Source organism: Chlorocebus sabaeus, unplaced genomic scaffold (assembly GCF_047675955.1).
Source record: "Chlorocebus sabaeus isolate Y175 unplaced genomic scaffold, mChlSab1.0.hap1 unalloc_scaffold_235, whole genome shotgun sequence".
In the NCBI taxonomy this organism is placed as follows: domain Eukaryota; kingdom Metazoa; phylum Chordata; class Mammalia; order Primates; family Cercopithecidae; genus Chlorocebus; species Chlorocebus sabaeus.
Window position 1 is genome coordinate 111,885 of NW_027327521.1, and position 17,852 is coordinate 129,736.

The window sequence follows — 17,852 nt, forward strand, 5'->3', positions numbered from 1 at the left end:
TAATTAATACTTAGAAGCATATTATTTCATGTGGAGGGTACCATTAAAAGAATTCAATGTTAAACCTTAAATAATTATTTCACATAATCTTCTAATCTGACTTAAGATTGAAGACCTACCTCCTGAAGCTGTTTAATCAAATTGTAAATCTTCACCTGTTGAATTCATAAGTTCATTTCTGAAAGGTAAGAATACTTAATATTCACTAGGCAACATTAAGCAAAATAATATCCACTAGCACTTATTTAACATTTCATCACCAAGGGTGGTTGTTATAAGAAAAGACAAGCTGGACACGGCGGCTGATGCCTTTAATCCCAGCACTTTGGAAGGCTGAGGCAGGCAGATCACGAGGTCAGGAGTTCGAGGCCAGCCTGCCCAACATGGTGAAATCCTGTCTCCACTAAAAATACAAACATTAACCAGGCATGGTGGCAGGCACCTGTAAGCCCAGCTACTCAGGAGGCTGAGGCAGGAGAATTGCCTGAACCCAGGAGGCAGATGTTGCAGAAACCACCATCACACCACTGCATTCCAGCCTGGGTGAAACAGCAAGATTCTGTCTCAATCAATCAATCAATAAAAATGTAAGAAGGAAGCATTTACTGTGCATGTATATGCCTGGTATTATATGAAGCACTTTAGTGTCTTATCAAATCTTCAAGATAGATCTTCAGTTCTCATGACCACAAAAGAGGACACTAAAGCTCAGACAGGAGAAGAGACATGGCCAGCCTGTGTCCCTAGAGCCTACGGTCTTACCACCAGGTGAGACCGTTACACTGCTTCCAAGTATCACATGCTGTGAGATTTTTACTTTAAAATGAACCAAAAAAAACCAAAGGCAAAAAAGGCATAAGCTATTAAAAAGTGGGAGAAACACTAAGAGAACCTTAAGCACATAACTGAAAATATTATGGAAATATTACTGAATTCACTAGCAAATTTAATTCTAGATTCTCATTGAGGAGTAGGTTATATTATTCATGATGAAGAAAAAAATGTTCACTTTAAGTATATTAACATAAATACCATCAATATGATTTATCATGTTTAAACGTTCACTTAAAGCAATTCAGTTAAAATTCTGCATCTCATACAATTTTATAGTTTGCTAGTAGGTTACAAGTAGTCATCCAAATAAAAACAGTATTGTTCTTTTTAGGTAAGCACTTTGGTTATTGCTCTTTTTAGGTAAGCACTTGATATATACCAACAGACAGAGGATAATAACAAATTGCTAATTTCTTTCATCATTATATAAAGGTGGCTTCAGGATAGAATAGTATAAGTGCAGTGACAAATTTGAAATCTAATGTCAACTCAGTGATGCATCAACATAAAAGTAGAGACAACAGGGGCACCTTGGTGAGTACTGAATTTTTATTTATTTATTTTGAGATGGAGTTTTGCTCCTTTTGCCTAAGCTAGAGTGCAATGGTACAATCTCAGCTGACCACAACCTCTGCCTCACGGGTTAAAGTGATCCTCCTGCCTCAGCCTCCCGAGTAGCTGGGATTACAGACATGTGCCACCACGCCCATATAATTTTGTATTTTTAGTAGAGACCAGGTTTCTCCATGTTATCCATGGATACTTTCCCCAAGTATCTGCCTGTCTCGACCTCCCAAAGTGCTGGGATTACAGGCTTGAGCCACCACACCTGGATGAATACCAAATTTAATGAAGCAGACTAAGAGAAACAATTCATTTAAAAAAATAACATTTTGCCAGGCACGGTGGCTCACACCTGTAATCCCAGCACTTTGGGAGGCCGAGGCAGCTGGATCAGGAGGTCAGGAGTTCAAGACCAGCCTGGCCAAGATCATGATACCGTCTCTATTAAAAATACAAAAATCAGTCAGGCGTGGTGGCTGGCGCCTGTAATCCCAGCTGCTCAGGAGGCTGAGGCAGAGAACTGCTTGAACCCGGGAGGCAGAGGTTGCAGTGAGCAGAGATCACACCACTGCACTCCAGCCTGGGCGACAGAGTGAGGCTCTGTCTCAAAAAATAATAATAATAATAATTCAATGAAATCCCTAAGATGAAGGGCTTTGCAATAAATATGTAAATAAATTCCCAATCTCCATGCTGAAAGTTTAAAAGAAATGCTAATAATTAAAGAAACACAACTTTTCCTTAGCTTTGTAGCAATTTAGAAACAGAGAATGTTTCCAATATTTAGACACTACAAAGCACCTGACAAGGAGAAACGTGTAAGGAGGCATGACTTACCGGCAGCCCTGGGCCTGTCCACGGTACCCCCAAGATGAAGAGTAACTCCACTGTGTAAATGCTCATGAACACAGGATTACAGGACTTTTCCAGTTTAGACATACCATATTTTCTTTCGGACAATTCTTCAACTTGCTTATGTAGATCAGCAATAAGATTATTCCATTTCTCTGAAAACTGAGCAAAAGCTGATTCTCAATAATATGTCCCTATGTCAGAGCAGCACTAACATGTAAGAACTTATTTCATATATTTTACATTCTAACAGTCCACATCATTTTACTGCTTTGAAAAAAATTTTTCCCTTTTTGGGTGTTCTTAGAATTGGTTTAATGAGAGACTATTAGAGAAGTTGAAAAGCAGGAGGGCAGAAAAGTTCAATCAAATTAAACACGGTAACAGGGAAGCCACAAAGAGGAGGTCTCCAAGGGTCTTTTAGCAAACTTTCTAAAACATGTCTCAGCTGTGTGGAAATAAGTCTTTGCAGCAGCCGGGTGTGGTGGTGCAGGCCTGTAATCCTAGCACTTCGGCAGCAGAGGTAGGCGGATGGCTTTGAGCTCAGGGTAACATAGCCAAAACCCCCCTCCCCACCCCCACCCATCTCTACCAAAAATACAAAACAACCAGGCATGGTGGTGGGTGCCTATAGTTCCATCTACTCAGGAGGCTGAGGCAGGAGAATCACCTGAACCCAGGAAGCAGACGCTGCAGTGAGCCGAGACCATGCCACTGCCAGCCTGGACGACAGAGCAACACTCCACCTCAAAGAAGAAAAAACAAAAACAAAAACAAGGTTAAAAGGGACCCCAGACCTTAAAGGTACAAGTTTAAGAGGGACCCCTAAGCAAAAAATGCCAACTCTTTTTCTCTCCATCTTTGCAACACCAGGAGGGTGTAACAGTTTTGCAGCCTTGCTGTAGCAGGCTGATGCCCCCAAGACGCCCATATCCTAATCCCGGGAACTGGTGAACATGACCTTGTATGGCAAAAGGGGCTTTGCAGATATAATGAAGATAAGGGTCTTTGGCTGGCTTGTACTGGCAGGGTTAATGTACTCACCCGGATCCTTGTAAGAGCAGAGAAGGTGATGGAGAGGGTGGGAGGTGTAGTGATGGAAGCAGGAAACTCCAGTCATTCAGGACGTGCAGCACAAGCTGAGAAGTGCAGGCCGCCTCCAGGGCCAGGAGACAGATTCGCCCGCAGAGTGTCAGAAGGCAACAACCCTGCTCCCACCTTGCTTCAGTGGGACTTACTTTAGAATTCTGGTCTTCAGAACTGTAAGGGAATACATTCGTGTTGTTTTAAGTCACTGTGTGGTAACTTGTTGCAGCAGCCATGGGAAACTAGTATTGTAGTGAAGCCTCAAAACCCATCTGAAGGGACTGGGCTCGGTGGCTCATGTCTGTAATCCCAGCACTTTGGGAGGCTGAGGAGGGCAGATCACTTGAGGTCAGGAGTTCGAGACCAGCCTGGCCAACGTGGTGAAATGCCGTCTCTACAAAAAATACAAAAATTAGCCGGGCATGGTGGCACATACCTGTAATCTCAGCTACTCAGGAGGCTGAGACATGAGAATTGTTTGCACCCGGGGTGGGGGGGGTGGAGGCTACAATGAGCTGAGATTGCACCACTGCACTCCCACCTGGGTGACAGAGCAAGGCTCCATCTTGAAAACAAAAATAAAAGAAACCAAAAAACCCACCTGAAGAAGGTTTCCAGTTCTGCCAGCAGTCCCCCACCCAACCCTCGGAAGCAGACATTCTATTGCTGTGGGCCATGGACAGGCAAAAGGAAGCGCCTCCTCGTGGCAGAGGCCTACCCAGGAGAAACCCAAGGGAAGGCACTGCCAGGCCAGGCTCTCTGCCAAAGCCATATCATGGTGTTTTTTGTTTTTGTTTTTGTTTGAGACACAGTTTCAGTCTGTCTCCCAGACTGGAGTGCAGTGGCACAATCTCGGCTCACTTCGACCTCTGCCTCCCCAGTTTAAGCAATTCTCCTGCCTCAGCCTCTTGAGTAGCTGGGATTACAGGAACATAGTACACCTAGCTAATTTTTGTATTTTTAGTAGAGATGGGGTTTTGCCATGTTGCCCAGGCTAGACTTGAACGCCTTACCTCAAGTGATCCACCTGTCTCAGCCTCCCAAACTGCTGGGATTACAGGAGTGAGCCACCGCACCCAGCACTCGCCAAGGCAGGCTTTTTCCAGGGGATCAGTCCTGGTCTGGTCTGGATCTGCCCACTCTCCCTCTCTCACCTAGCTGGAATCCCTAGCTCCTTCTCAGTAGAAGAGAGTGTGGACCCCAACCCCAGCTTGGTACGGTTCAGATCTACGTTTCACTCATGGAACCTGGCTGCTCCCCAGGCCCTGGAGAAAAACAGGGTCTCTCTGCAGGTATGATACAGGATAGGCCTGTCCCCAGGACCCTGTGAGAGGGAAGCCCAATGTCCCACCAGATTGGCAGAGCTGGGAAAGAGAAAGTTTTATGATAGCCCTAAGGAAAAAAGAGGCAGCAGAGGAAGCAGGACAGCACTCACATGGAACCCATGTCGCTGCCTGAGTGAGGTGAGGGAGGAGTGCACCCCAGTGACATGAGAGGAAAGAGAGGGGCGGTTCCAGGGCAGCTTTCCCCCTCATTTCCTCTCATGTTACTCTGATCCCCTCCAGGTGAGCCTGCCCACTTTGTGCCCAGGAGCCTGTAGAAAAACACAGCATCAGATGGTTATGGCCCCAGGAGTGGGGCACAGCAGGGAGGAGACCTGGACAGAGGACAGGCAGGGGAGGAGGGAGTGGGCCTCAAACTCCTGGAGGGGGCCCTTCTCATGGGTCCTCCTTTTTGGTTTCTCCTTCTTTACCCTGGGCTGATCACCCAGGGAAGAACTGAAGCAAGGTTTCTCACCCTCAGGTCCAAGGGGTTCAACCACCGGGCCCTTAGGGAGGTGTAAGCCCCCTGAAAGGATGCAAGGTTTTTTTTTTGGAGATGGAGTTTCGCTCTTGTCGCCAAGGCTGGAGTGCAGTGGTGCAATCTCGCCTCACTGCAACCTCCGCCTCCCGGGTTCAAGTGAATCTCCTGCCTCAGCCTCCAGAGTAGGCTGTAAGGTGTAAGGCCACCAGTAAGGTGGCTGCCACCACGCCTAATTTTTTGCATTTTTAGTAGAGATGGGGTTTCGCCATGTTGGGCACGCTGGTCTCGAACTCCTGACCTCAGGTGATCCGACCGGCTCGGCCTCCCAAAGTTCTGGGATTACAGGCGTGAGCCACTGCGCTTGGCCACAATGCAAGGTTTTGCATGGACAGCATGTACATGCCTTTCTGGAAAACAGTCCACAGCTTATTCTCAGCAGGCTCCACAGTCAAAAAAGGTTAGAACTCTTGCTACAGAGCTGTGGAAGTACCTAGGTGAGGGGCCTGCCAAGGGCATTCTGGGGACTACCTGGGCACCCCTGAGCCCACTGTCCCCTACGCAGGCTGCGCTGCTTGGTATTTGCAGAGCTGAGGGGGTGGGGCACGTGGGGACTGTGAAATTGCCCTGAGATGACCCACAGTCCTCAGCTGGGAAGTGAGGGGTGCATCTCCTGCAGCATCCTCCATCCCTAGACCACGGGGCCAGGAGAACTGATCCTTTCAGCAAGTCAAAAGCCTATTACTGACTTCTTCCCTGGCCATGTAGACAGTGAACCAGGGCAGTCATATCAAGTAAATGCCTTGGTCTCTGTCACCGAGGTGACCAGTAGGCATTCCCAGGTGCAGTGAAGGTCCTGACACCAAGATATGCACCTGGCCACCTGAGGAAAGAGAAAGGACTATCCAAGGGGATGGGGCTGAGCTGGGTGTGGAGTGGTCCTTGTGGGTCTTGGTGAATGGGAGGGGGAGCAGCATGATCCAGACTTTGAGGCAGAAGGACAACCAGGAGAGAGCCTGGAAAATGTGCTGGACCCACAAGGGCTCAAGGCTGGCCAGAGAGGGAGGTGGGATAGGCTGGAAAGTTCTGAGGTCTGAAGATTGGCCCTGGCAGAAAGAAGCCAGGTAAGGTGGGGTGTTACCTGCACCCTGGGGGCCAAGGGCAGGCCAGATTAGGCCAATTACCGGGCCCTTAGGGAGATGTGAGCCCCTTGAAATGGTGAAAGGTTTTTTGGTTTTTTTTTGAGATGGAGTTTCGCTCTTGTCGCACAGGCTGCCACCTTTGCCCAGAGCAGGCACCAACGTTTCTGGCTCTGGGTGTGACCTCAGAATGGGGAAAAGCCTCAACCCCCACCAGGACCACCTGCCGCCTAGACTACTTCAGATGCTGAGCCCAAGCCAGGGGCAGGAAGCTAGAATGACACCTAGGTTAATCCCGACAAAGTCCCTGGCTCCCCCCAGCTACGGGGCTGAAGGGGAATTACAGCCCAAACCCCAGATGCTGACTCTCTAACACTGAGCCCTCAGTGCCCACAGGGAGATAGAATCAGCACACTATCCAGATGGGGAAATGGGCTCAGAGAAGTGCAAGAGCCTTGCCCAATGCCCCAGACCAGGGCTCCAGACCCACAGGGTTCTTTTGTCACTGTGTCCAGAGGGCAGCAGCTGCTCTGAGGTACCCACCTGAGCCTGGCAGCTTTCTCCAACTTCGGAAGCCCAGGAGCATGGCCCAGGTCCACAGATGCACCGGCATGAGGTGCGCCCAGAGGGATAGAGGCAGATGAGTTTCGTCTCCTCCACTGGATTGTGAGGGCCTAGAAAGAGACAAGGGTCTGCTTGAGAAGGCACTGAATAGTGAGCAACTTGGGGCGGTTTCCCTCTGGATGGATCTGCAGTGCCTGGATGGAACCTGGCTCAGACAGAGCTCAGTTCTGCAGGTCCCTGAGGCATGGAGAGTTCACAGCTACCAAGTGTACGAGTCTGGATTCAAAGCCAACAAACAGCATGACTCGAAAGTCCCTGCCCTACCTGGACCACTCACCTCTTGGGAGTCACCCTTGCAGGCTCATCAGATGCCCAGGCCAGCAGCACAGCCGGCCAGGACCAAGGAAACTTGGGAAGCCTCAGAGTACCGCCAGGTATTCCAACCTAAACCTGGCACCCTGCCTCTCACCACCCTTCTTCTTGCTTTAACCTCACCCCCTACACAGGCCTGGGCCACCTAACGTGGCATCAAACAGATGCCTCAATAAATCAGAGTCTAATTTTCGTGGAGAAAAAAAAAAAACTTAACAGATATACATACAAATTCAAAATATATCCTAAAGTACATATAAATTCAATATATATCCAATCATTGTGACTATGACAGTAGAATATTAAAATACTATTTTCAAAATGTATACAAGCTTAATGTTCTATTTATTCAAACTATTCAAAATACAAATCATCAACATAATTTGCCACTAATTTCTCATTCAGTCCCTTCACAGGACACATGATCCACTGGGAGTTAATAAATTAGCAGCTGGCAGGCAGTGACACATAGCAAAAATGAAAACCAAGAGGTGAAATAGTTCTGAAATAAAAAAGATTTTAAAGCTAAGAGAAATCATTGAATTACTAAGTCATTAGCAGTAATTTTGAGCCAACTAACTAATTAATATGAGATGACACAGTGTCCTATGTTTTGGAAATACAAACTATGTTTAAACAATGTCTGTAATGTGACTTTCAAAATGCTCCTGGCTTTACAAAGATGTGATTAAAATACAGTAATACATGCTAAAACATTTCCCCCTGCAGAGAATGTTGTAACTTTCATCAGTCACACTGAGAGTCCAGAAGATGAAGGAAAAGGTAGTGGATTTCACTGAGAGCTTACCAGAGTTGAACTCCCTCACTTTCTGTTGTCCAGCATTGGCAGGTTACAGGACTGGTGGCTGTGGTGTCTCAATGGTCTTTGGTCTCTTAGAAGGTGGAGAATCATCATCATCTTGAAAAAGAACATATGCTCATTACTGAAGGAACCATCTTAGGTTACAGCCACCTCCGGGTCAATTCCCAACATTCAAAATCTGAGCAGGGCTTTAAAGCTATTTTGAGTATTAATAATTATTTCTGTATTGCAAACTTCAGCACACTTTTTTCTAGTTATATTTGAAATGTTATTCTTTTGGAATGTGCGCAAGTGAATACTGCTTTTTCTTCTGTCTTGCTTCATTACTTTTTAGTTTGCTTTATTTGAATCATCATAAGTCTCCCTTTCTCCTCAAATAGCTTTCAACTTGCTGCCAAGAACAATAATCTATTTTAAGGCTTTTGAGAAAAAACTTTCAATGAAGAGAGCCACCTAAAGTTATACAAATATAGAGGAAACGGGGTAAAATAAAGCTTAGATAGGAAAAAAATATTTAAGATTGTACAAAATTCAAGCATACATAAACAAAGGAAGCTGGGTAATTGTATGTTCAAATACTTTTAACAAGTGCAAAATGTGGAGGCTTAAAGAAATAGGGCTGGCCAGGCATGGTGGTTCACGCATATAATTCCAACACTTTGGGAGGCCGAGGCAGGCTGATTACTTGAGGTCAGGAATTCGAGACCAGCCTTGCCAACATGGTGAAACCCCATCTCTACCAAAAATACAAAAATTAGGCCAGGAGCGGTGGCTCACACCCGTGATGCCAGCACTTTGAGAGGCCAAGGCGGGTACATCACCTGAGGTCAGGAGTTTGAGATCAGCCTGACCAACATAGAGAAACCTTGTCTCTACTAAAAATACATTAGCTGGGCATGGTGACGCATGCCTGTAAACCCAGATACTTGGGAGGCTGAGGCAGGAGAATCGCTTGAACCTGAAAGGCAAAGGTTGCGGTGAGCCAAGATCACACCATTGCACTCCAGCCTGGGCAACAAGAGTGAAACTCCATCTCAAAAAAAAAAAAGAAAAAAATTAGCCAAGAGTGGTGGCACATGTAATCCCAGCTACTTGGGAGGCTGAGGCAGGAGAATTGCTTGAACCTGGGAGGCTGAAGTTGCGGTGAGCTGCGATCGCACCACTACACTTCAGCCTGGGTAACAGAGTAAAACCCTGTCTCAAAAAAAAAAAAAAAGAGAAAGAAAGCAAGAAAGCTACATTATTTATGAAACAGATACTGTTGACTCGCTCACAAGAAAGCCTGTGTATAAATGAGCAGTGAGATATTCAAGCACAGTACACACACACTACTCAGGACAGCTGTCCTGAGTTCCATGCTTACTTCCTTCTGGATACACCAGGAACTCAATCTGCTATGATCCTGCAATACATCTCTTGTTAAAATTAGAGACATCTGGGCCAGGCACAGTGGCTCATGCCTGTAATCCCAACACTTTGGGAGGCCGAGGCAGGTAGATCACCCGAGGTCAGGAGTTCGAGACCAGCCTGGCCAACATGGTGAAATGCTGTCTCTATCAAAAATACAAAAATTAGCCTGGCCTGGTGGCACGTGCCTGTAATCCCAGCTACTCAGGATCCTGAGGGAGAAAAATCGGTTGAACCTGGGAGGTGGAGGTAGCAGTGAGCCAAGATCGTGCCACTGCACTCCAGCCTGGGTGACAGAGCAAGACTGTCTCCAAGAAAAAAAAAAAAAAAGAAAAATAAATAAATTAGACATCTGGATCAAATCAGCTGCCTCTGTCATCATCTAGTCCCGCAAAGTGTCAGGTAACGTCCTATTAAGATCGCTGCTCACATATCTATAAAATACTGAAAATATCATTTTAAAAAATCTTTTTTTTTTTATTTTGAGACGGGACTTTTGCTCTTGTTGCCCAGGCTGGAGTGCAACGGTGCGATCTCGGCTCACTGCAACCTCCACTTCCTGGGTTCAAGCAATTCTCCTGTCTCAGCTTCCTGAGTAGCTGGGATAGCAGGCATGCACCACCATGCCCGGCTAATTTTGTAGTTTTAGTAGAGACAGGGTTTCTCCATGTTGGTCAGGCTGGTCTTGAACTCCCGACCTCAGGTGATCCTTGGCCTCCCAAAGTGCTGGGATTACAAGCGTGAGCCACCGCACCTGGCCAAGAAACTCTTATTTAAAAACAGGCCAGGTGTGGTGGCTCACGCCTATAATCCCAGCACTTTGGGAAGCAGAGGCAGGTGGATCACTTGACATCAGTAATTTGAGACAAGCCTGGGCAACATGATGTAACCCCATCTCTACTAAGAATATATATATATATATAAAAATTAGCTGGGTGTGGTGGTGGGCACCTGTAATCCCAGCTTCTCAGGAGGCTGAGGCAGGAGAATCACTTGACCCTGGGAGGTGGAGGTTGCAGTGAGCGGAGATCTTGCCACTGCACTCCAGACTGGGAGACAACAGCAAAACTCCATCTCAAAAAAAAAAAACAAAAACAGACCCCATTTCAAAACAAAAACAAAACACAAATGTGGTATGGAAATAAAAATAATTACTGTGTTAAACACAGCTTCGTAGAAAATAAAAGACCACTCAAATAAAATAAGCTGTCTTTTTAGACGGGTATAATTGTTATTCTTATTTCACAGCTTAAGAAACAGGCTCAGAGAATGTTATTTGATTGGACCGTGTTGTATCTCTGGACAGTGCAGCTGAGAAACAGACTTCGCGTGTAACTCCACTAGCCTACCAGGGTGCCTCTCACAAAGGTAAGAAATGTAAATTTGGCCTAATATACAAAGTTGCCACGGCAGCACTGGGTCAGTTCTACATACACTACTTCTATGTTCATCAAGGGAAACCTTACAGGAAAGTGAAAATGTTTCTAGAAGGTGATTGGACACCAGCACATTTGCTTGTTGCCTTTGGGCTCTTCTTCTAAGGCCAACAGTGACCTGAAATTATTGACTGACTATTCCAGTCAACTGGAGAAAATGGTACCAAGGTCGCCAACATCAGACAAATTCACTTGAGGACCTATCTATGTACTTTGAAAGACAAAACTGCTTGTGAAGGATACTGTATTTCAGAAAAACAGAATCATATTAACAACTAATAACACTGTAAATGCTGATGTGTTGAATGCTACTTTAGAAAAACATGTTCAAATCTAGGGAAAAAAATCGAAAACTACGTATCTAGCTAGCTAGTTAACTATCTAGAGACATGCTTTCATTCTATTGCTCAGGATGCAGAGCAGTGGGATGATCAGAGCTCCTGGCCTCAAGTGGTCCCCCTGCCTCAGCCTCCTAAGTAGCCTGGGCCACAGGTGGACACAGTTACACCTGGGTTTTTGTTTTGTAGAGACAGGGTTTCACTACATTGCCCAGGCTGGTGTCATACTTTGGAGTCTCGCTGTGTTGCCTAGGCTGGGGTGCAGTGCTACAATCTCGGCTCACTGTTAACCTCCGCCTTCTGGGTTCAAGGAGTAGCTGGGACTACAGGCATGTGCCACCACACCCGGCTAATTTTTGTACTATTTTGTAGAGACTGAGTTTCACCATGGCCAGGTTGGTCTCAAACTCTTGACCTCAGGTGATCCACCCACCTCGGCCTCCCAAAGTGCGGGGATTACAGGCTTAGCCACGGAGCCTGGCCGAGCACTTTGTTATTAAACAGCCTAACCCAGGCGGGGCACAGTCCCTCACGCCTGTAATCCTGACGACTCTGATGGCCAAGGTGAAAAGACCGCTTGAACCCAGGAGCTCGAAACTGGCCTGGGCAACATAGCGAGACCCCCATCTCTACAAAAATTACAAAAATTAGGCCACGTGAGCACCGCGCCCGGCCAATTTTTGTATCTTTTGTAGAGACAGGGTTTCTTCATGTTGCCCAGGCTGGTCTAGAACTCCTGAGCCCAAGCCATCCATCCTCCCGCCTCGGCCTCCCAAAGTACCCGGATGGCAGTTTTATTTGGCAGTCCCTCCCTGTTGCACACGTAAGTTTTTTTTTTACTTTTTTAGACAGGGTTTACCTCAGTCTCGCAGGCTGGAATGCTGTGGTGGGGCCATAGCTCATTGGAGCCTTGAACCTTGGGGTTCAAGTAGCTGGGGAGCTGATGTAGGACTACTGAGACAGGGTCGCGCCATGTTGCTAGACTGCTCCTGGCCTGAAGGGATCCTCCCGCCTTGGTCGCGCCTGGACATATTTTTGTATTTTTGAGCGACGTAAACACTGCGCTGGGTCTGAGTTTGTCAACTACCCTTCTCCAGCCAGCAACACACAGGACCTGGAGGGGAGGTAGCGGTTACCAGGCTCCACTCTCAGGAGAAAACTGCTCAGCTACTGACACTCCCACCTCCGTGACGCCGCCGAACGCCCCCGCCTGTGACGTCGCCCCAAGGCCCATCCTTGTGACGTCACCGAAGGCGCGCGCTAGTGACGTCGCAGGGGCCCGCTCCTCACGCGGAGCCAATCGGAACTCGCGGCGGGGCTGCAGGTCTTCCAGGAGCGCTCGTTCGCGGACGGCTGGCCACAGGCGGCCGGGGGGATGTAATCGGCAGCTGAGCTGGCCTTTTTGTGTCCGCAAGCTTGGGCCTGGCTGCCGCCGCCCATAAGCTACCGGGAGGAGCTTTACGACTTCCCCGCCTGCAGGGCCGGGCGTAGCAAGGGCCAGACGCGTCAGGAGCAGGCGCTGCGCCCCAACCGGCCGGCTCCTGGCGGGCCCGTTGCGGAGAAGCTCCTCAATGGCCAGCGGCAGCTGCAGCCCCGGCCGTGCACTCGCCTCACCTGATCCCGGGTAGTGCCTCCCACAAAACCTCCCCCAGCCAGGGCCCGAGGACCCCCGGGAGCGTCCCCCGCCACCTGGCGCGGCTCATCCTGGGCAGGGTAGGCCCCCTCTGAGGTTGCATTAGGGAGCTGCACAGCCGAGCTCGATCTCTCAGGGGCCGTTGTAATCGCATTAAGCCTTTGAAACTTTGTAGCGGTGTAAAAGGGGCTAGAAAACGAAGAAAACATCCTTTTAAAAATATAAGCGATCGGTCGGGCGCGGTGGCCCACGCCTGTAATCCCAGCACTTTGGGAGGTCGAGGCGGGTGGATCACGAGGTCAGGAGTTCAAGACCAGCCTGGCTAGCATGGTGAAACCCCGTCTCTACTAAAAATACAAAAATTTGCCGGGCGTGGTGGCGGGCGCCTGTAATCACAGTTACTGGGGAGGCTGAGGAAGAGAATTGTTTGAACCCGGGAGGCGGAGGTTGAAGTGTGCCGAGATCGCACCACTGCACTCCAGCCTGGGCGACAGACCGAGACTTTGTCTAAATAAATGTGTGTGTGTGTGTGTGTGTATGCGAGTATGCGATCCAGCCCAGGAGGTTGAGATTACAGTGAGCCGAGATTATATAAAAGATCAAGCATGGGAGGTTGAGGTTACAATCAGAGGAGATTGCGCCATTGCACACCAGCCTGTGTGACAGAGGGATACTCTGACTCTAAAAACTTACATGCAAATGAGAGCTTTTCTTCCAGCGCTCATGCTCAGGCTGAAGAAATTAATTGGGCCGAGCCCAGTGACTCACGCCGGTAATCCCATACTTTGGGAGGCTGTGGCGGTCGGTCACTTGAGCTCAGGGGTTTCAGACTAGCTTGGGCAACATGGTGAAACCCTGTCCCTACAAAAATACAAAAAATTAGCTGGGCATGGTGGCACGCGCTTGTAGTCCCTGCTGCTTGCGGGGCTGAGGTGGGAGGATCGCTTGAGTCCAGGAGGTGGAGGCTGCACCTCCTGGGCTCAGGCAATCCTTTTCAGCCTCCCAAAGTGCGGGGATTACACTGCATTTTAATGCTTTTTTTGAAAATGGAAACTTTTACAGGCAATTCACTTCCTTCAAGCTAATGATAAGGAAATGATGCTATTCTGTTTTGTTTTCTGTTTGTGTGTGTGTATGTGTGTGTTTTCTTTTTTGAGACAGGGTCTTGCTCTGTTGCACAGGCCAGGAGCAGTGGCTCATGCATGCCTCTAATCCCAGCTACACAGAAGGCTGAGGCAGGAGAATCGCTTGAACCCAGGAGGCAGAGGTTGTAGTGAGCCGAGATCACACCACAACACTAATGCCAACATGCCCAGCTAACTTTAGCATTTTTTAGTAGAGACTGTGTTTCACCATGTTGGCAAGGCTGGTCTTGGACTCCTGACCTCAGGTTATCCACCTGCCTTGGCCTCCCAAAGTGCTGGGATTACAGGCATGAGGCACTGCGCCTGGCTAATTTTTGTATTTTTAGTAGAGGCGGGGTTTCACCATGTTAGCCAGACTGGCGTTGAACTCCTGGCCTTAAGTGATCCACCTGCCTCAGCCTCCCAAAGTGCTGGGACTACAGGTGTGTGCCACCGTGCCCGGGCCCCCTTTATTCCTTACAATCATGCAGTTCTAACTCAGCATTCAGAGGTAGATTTTTCACTTGCAGCAGAGGCAGTAGAGGTTTTGGAAATGCTCCTTGAGGCAGACACTACACCCCGATTTCATGGAGTGCTTTGGGCTGAGCCAAGTCTGCAGTAGGCAGAAGGTTCTGAGAAGTCGTCCCAGCCTGGACAAAGAACAGTTCAGAGCTCTGGGGCACAGGGGTGTGCTCAGCAGGACTGGGTGGACAGGACCGTTGTTGGGAAGGTGAAGAGCACAGGCTTCCAGGAGCAGGTGCCTGACAGACAGGCTTCTTTGGGTGGTGGCCAGAGGAGATGTCTGTTTGCTGGGGCAGGAATTGGAGGGAGCCGCCCAGCCTGGAGAGGTTCAGCCAGGCTGTCACAGGCTTTGAAACTTCCCATCTGAGAGTCTGCACTCCCTGTTTGCTTGATGCATTAATAAATATCCCACCCAAATCTGCACCCATCCACTCCTCTGTTCAAGAGCTGTTTCAGGGAGTCAACCTCATTTTTGGCAGTGTCCAGCCCACTGACCTCAGCTCTGTGTGCCTGGAAGGGTGGCTCTCCTCTGGGGGGATAGGATTCGAAGGCGGGGGGAGAAAGAGTGATGTTAGAGAGCTCAGTCTAGGACTAGAGGATCATGTGTCCTTATGTAAAATACATCTCAAGTTAGGGAAGAAAGCAGTGGCTTTATGCTTTGTGTGTGTGTGTGTGTGTGTGTGTGTGTGTGTGTGTGTTTCTTTTGTTTGTTTTGAGACAGGGCTCTATGGACCAGGCTCTATGGACCAGGCTGGACTGTAGTGTGATCCTGGCTCATGGCAACCTTCACCTCCTGGGTTCAAGCAATTCTCGTGCCTCAGTCTCCCAAGTAGCTGGTGTTAAACAGATATGTGCCACCATGTCTGGCTAATTTTTGTATTTGTAGTAGAGGCAGGGTTTTGCCATGTTGGCCAGGCTGATCTTGAACTCCCAACCTCAAGTGATCTACCCGCCTTGGCCTCCCGAACTGCTGAGATCAAATTTGTGAGCCATCGTGCCTGGCCCCATGTTGTGTTCTGATGGGGAAAGATGGGACAGAGAGGATGGGAGGGTGTTCCAGCCCTTCCTGGACTGACGGAACCTGTGTCTTCTGCCTTCTGTGGACAGGATGGTGATTGCTCACGCCAAAGCCTTGGACCCCTCCCGGCCTGTGACCTTTGTGACCAACTCCAACTATGCAGCAGAGAAGTGGGTGAGCCTGGGGGTCCCCACCCCATTTTTCCCCACCTTTGCCTGGGCTTGTCCTGAAGTCTGCTCATGGGAACAGCTGGAAAGAACCATGAGCTGCCAGCCAGGGATTTTTTATTTTGTTTTTTTACTTGAAAAGATAGAGACAGGGTCTTGCCATGTTGCCCAGACTGGTCTCGAACTCCTGGGCTCAAGCGATCCTCCTGCCTCAACCTCCCAAAGGGCTGGGGTTACAGGTGTGGGCCACCGCACCCAGCTGCAGCCAGTCTGTTTTCAAAGATGGTCTTTGGGTTAATGAGAATTCTCTCCCTGCTTACTCGCCAGGCAGTGTGGCTTTCTGAATCCAGGGAGGCTGGGCATAGGGAGATGGGATTTGTTTGCTCAGTTTGGACTCAGCGTTTTTTGCACTTTGATTTAATAGACTTATAGAATGTCAAAGGTTTAAGGGGGCTTAGAGTTCATCTGGCCTACGCCTGGATGTTCAGAATCTCTAGGGGAATTTTTTTTGAAATGGCAGATCTCTGCATTCTGAGATCCTGATTCAGTAACTCCAAAGTTGGAGCCTGCATTTTTCTTTTTCTTCTGTAGAGACAAGGTCTTACTCTGTTGCCCTGGCTGGAGTGCAGTGGTGCAATCACAGCTCACTGTAGCCTTGAATTCCTGGGCCCAAGAGATCCTCCTGCCTCATCCTCCCGAGTAACTGGGACTTCAGGTGTTCCCGGGTAATTTTAAATCTTTTTGCAGAGATGGGATTGCACTATATTGCCCAGGCTGGTCTCAAACTCTTGAGCTCAAGTGATCCTCCAGCCTTGGCCTCCCAAAGTGGTGGGATTACAGACACAAGCTGCCATTCCTGGCTGACATTAGCATTCTTTTTTTTTTCTTTTTTTTTTTTTGGAGATGGAGTCTTGCTCTGTTGCCCAGGCTGTAGTGCAATGGTGCAATCTTGGCTTACTGCAACCTCCTCTGCCCGAGTTCAAGCAATTCTCCTGCCTCGGCCTCCAGTGTAGCTGGGATTACAGGCACACGATACCACGCCTGGCTAATTTTTATATTTTTTAGTAGAGACAGGATTTCGCCATGTTGGCCAAGCTTGTCTCGAACTCCTGACCTCAGGTGATCCACCCACCTTGGCCTCCCAAAGTGCTAGGATTACAGGCATGAGCCACCACACCCAGCCAGCATTCTTACTAGAAAGTAGTGTGTTTAGGACGCATTAGAAACTCGCCAGTTGGACACAGAAGCATCTGCTGCTCAGCCCTGAGCACCAGTTTGCTGAAGCTGATGGTGGTCCTACTCGGTCATCTCTGCCCTGCTGCTAGGTGGGACTCTTTCAGGCCCTCTGCAGCCCACAGTGTTGCCTCATGAAAGCTGCCTCAAGATTCTCTGTGATGGGCCGGGCGCGGTGGCTCAAGCTTGTAATCCCAGCACTTTGGGAGGCCGAGATGGGCGGATCACGAAGTCAGGAGATCGAGACCATCCTGGATAACACGATGAAACCCCATCTCTACTAAAAAATACAAAACACTAACCGGGCAAGGTGGTGGGCGCCTGTAGTCCCAGCTACTCGGGAGGCTGAGGCAGGAGAATGGCGTAAACCCAGGAGGCGGAGCTTGCAGTGAGCTGAGATCCGGCCACTGCACTCCAGCCTGGGCGACAGAGCAAGAGTCCGTCTCAAAAAGAAAAAATAAAAAAAGATTCTCTGTGATGGCCGGGCATAGTGGCTTACACCTGCAATCCCAACGTTTTGGGAGGCCAAGGCGGGTGGATCACTTGAGGTCGGGAGTTAGAGACCAGACCAGCCAACTGGTGAAACCTTGTTTCTACCAAAAATACAAAAAATTAGCTGGATGTGGTGGCACGCACCTGTAATCCCAGCTACCTGGGAGGCTGAGGCATGAGAAGCACTTGATCGTGGGAGGCAGAGGTTGCAGTGAGCCGAGATGATGACACTACATTCTAGCCTGCGCAACAGAGTGAGACTGTGTATCCAAAACAAAACAAAAAGATTTTCTGTGAGAATGACTGCATCGGCCCCTCAGGTGGGAGCGCTTCTCCAGGGCAAGGTAAGTCCAGGACAAGTCCCAGTGATGGGACTGCTGCCTGGAGAGGAGTCAGCTCCAGTGGCGGGGGCCCTCGGCTTTGGCTGAGGACTGCGCGTTGGCAGCTG

At 48.7% G+C, this 17,852-nt stretch overlaps 1 protein-coding gene and 1 long non-coding RNA gene across 22 annotated transcripts in view; one reads left to right on the top strand and one right to left on the bottom strand.

Annotated features, from left to right (window-relative positions):
- Positions 1–12,435, bottom strand: part of LOC103226046 (uncharacterized) — a 42,869-nt gene extending 30,434 nt beyond the window's left edge. For 5 of the 7 annotated variants that reach the window (XR_012092282.1, XR_012092279.1, XR_012092283.1 and 2 more), the window contains exons 1-7: positions 12,075–12,435; positions 8,020–8,130; positions 6,819–6,949; positions 3,295–3,510; positions 2,921–2,996; positions 2,236–2,412; positions 120–178 (exon numbers count right to left, since the gene is read on the bottom strand). This is a non-coding gene — a long non-coding RNA (uncharacterized lncRNA). The remainder of the gene's footprint in view (positions 1–119; positions 179–2,235; positions 2,413–2,920; positions 2,997–3,294; positions 3,511–6,818; positions 6,950–8,019; positions 8,131–12,074) is intronic. The other 2 variants (XR_012092280.1, XR_012092281.1) reach the window with 2 other exon arrangements.
- A 63-nt stretch (positions 12,436–12,498) lies between these two features.
- LOC103247280 (beta-glucuronidase-like) overlaps positions 12,499–17,852 on the top strand; it is a 38,393-nt gene continuing 33,039 nt past the window's right edge. For 7 of the 15 annotated variants that reach the window (XR_012092268.1, XR_012092267.1, XR_012092266.1 and 4 more), the window contains exons 1-2: positions 12,499–12,839; positions 15,602–15,686. Coding sequence is in view for 4 of the 15 variants with exons in the window: in XM_073014057.1 (XP_072870158.1) it covers positions 12,787–12,839; positions 15,602–15,686 (138 nt within the window). In the remaining 11 variants the exon portion in view is untranslated. Of the gene's footprint in view, positions 12,929–15,601; positions 15,687–17,852 lie in introns of all 15 variants that reach the window. The other 8 variants (XR_012092270.1, XR_012092272.1, XR_012092273.1 and 5 more) reach the window with 3 other exon arrangements.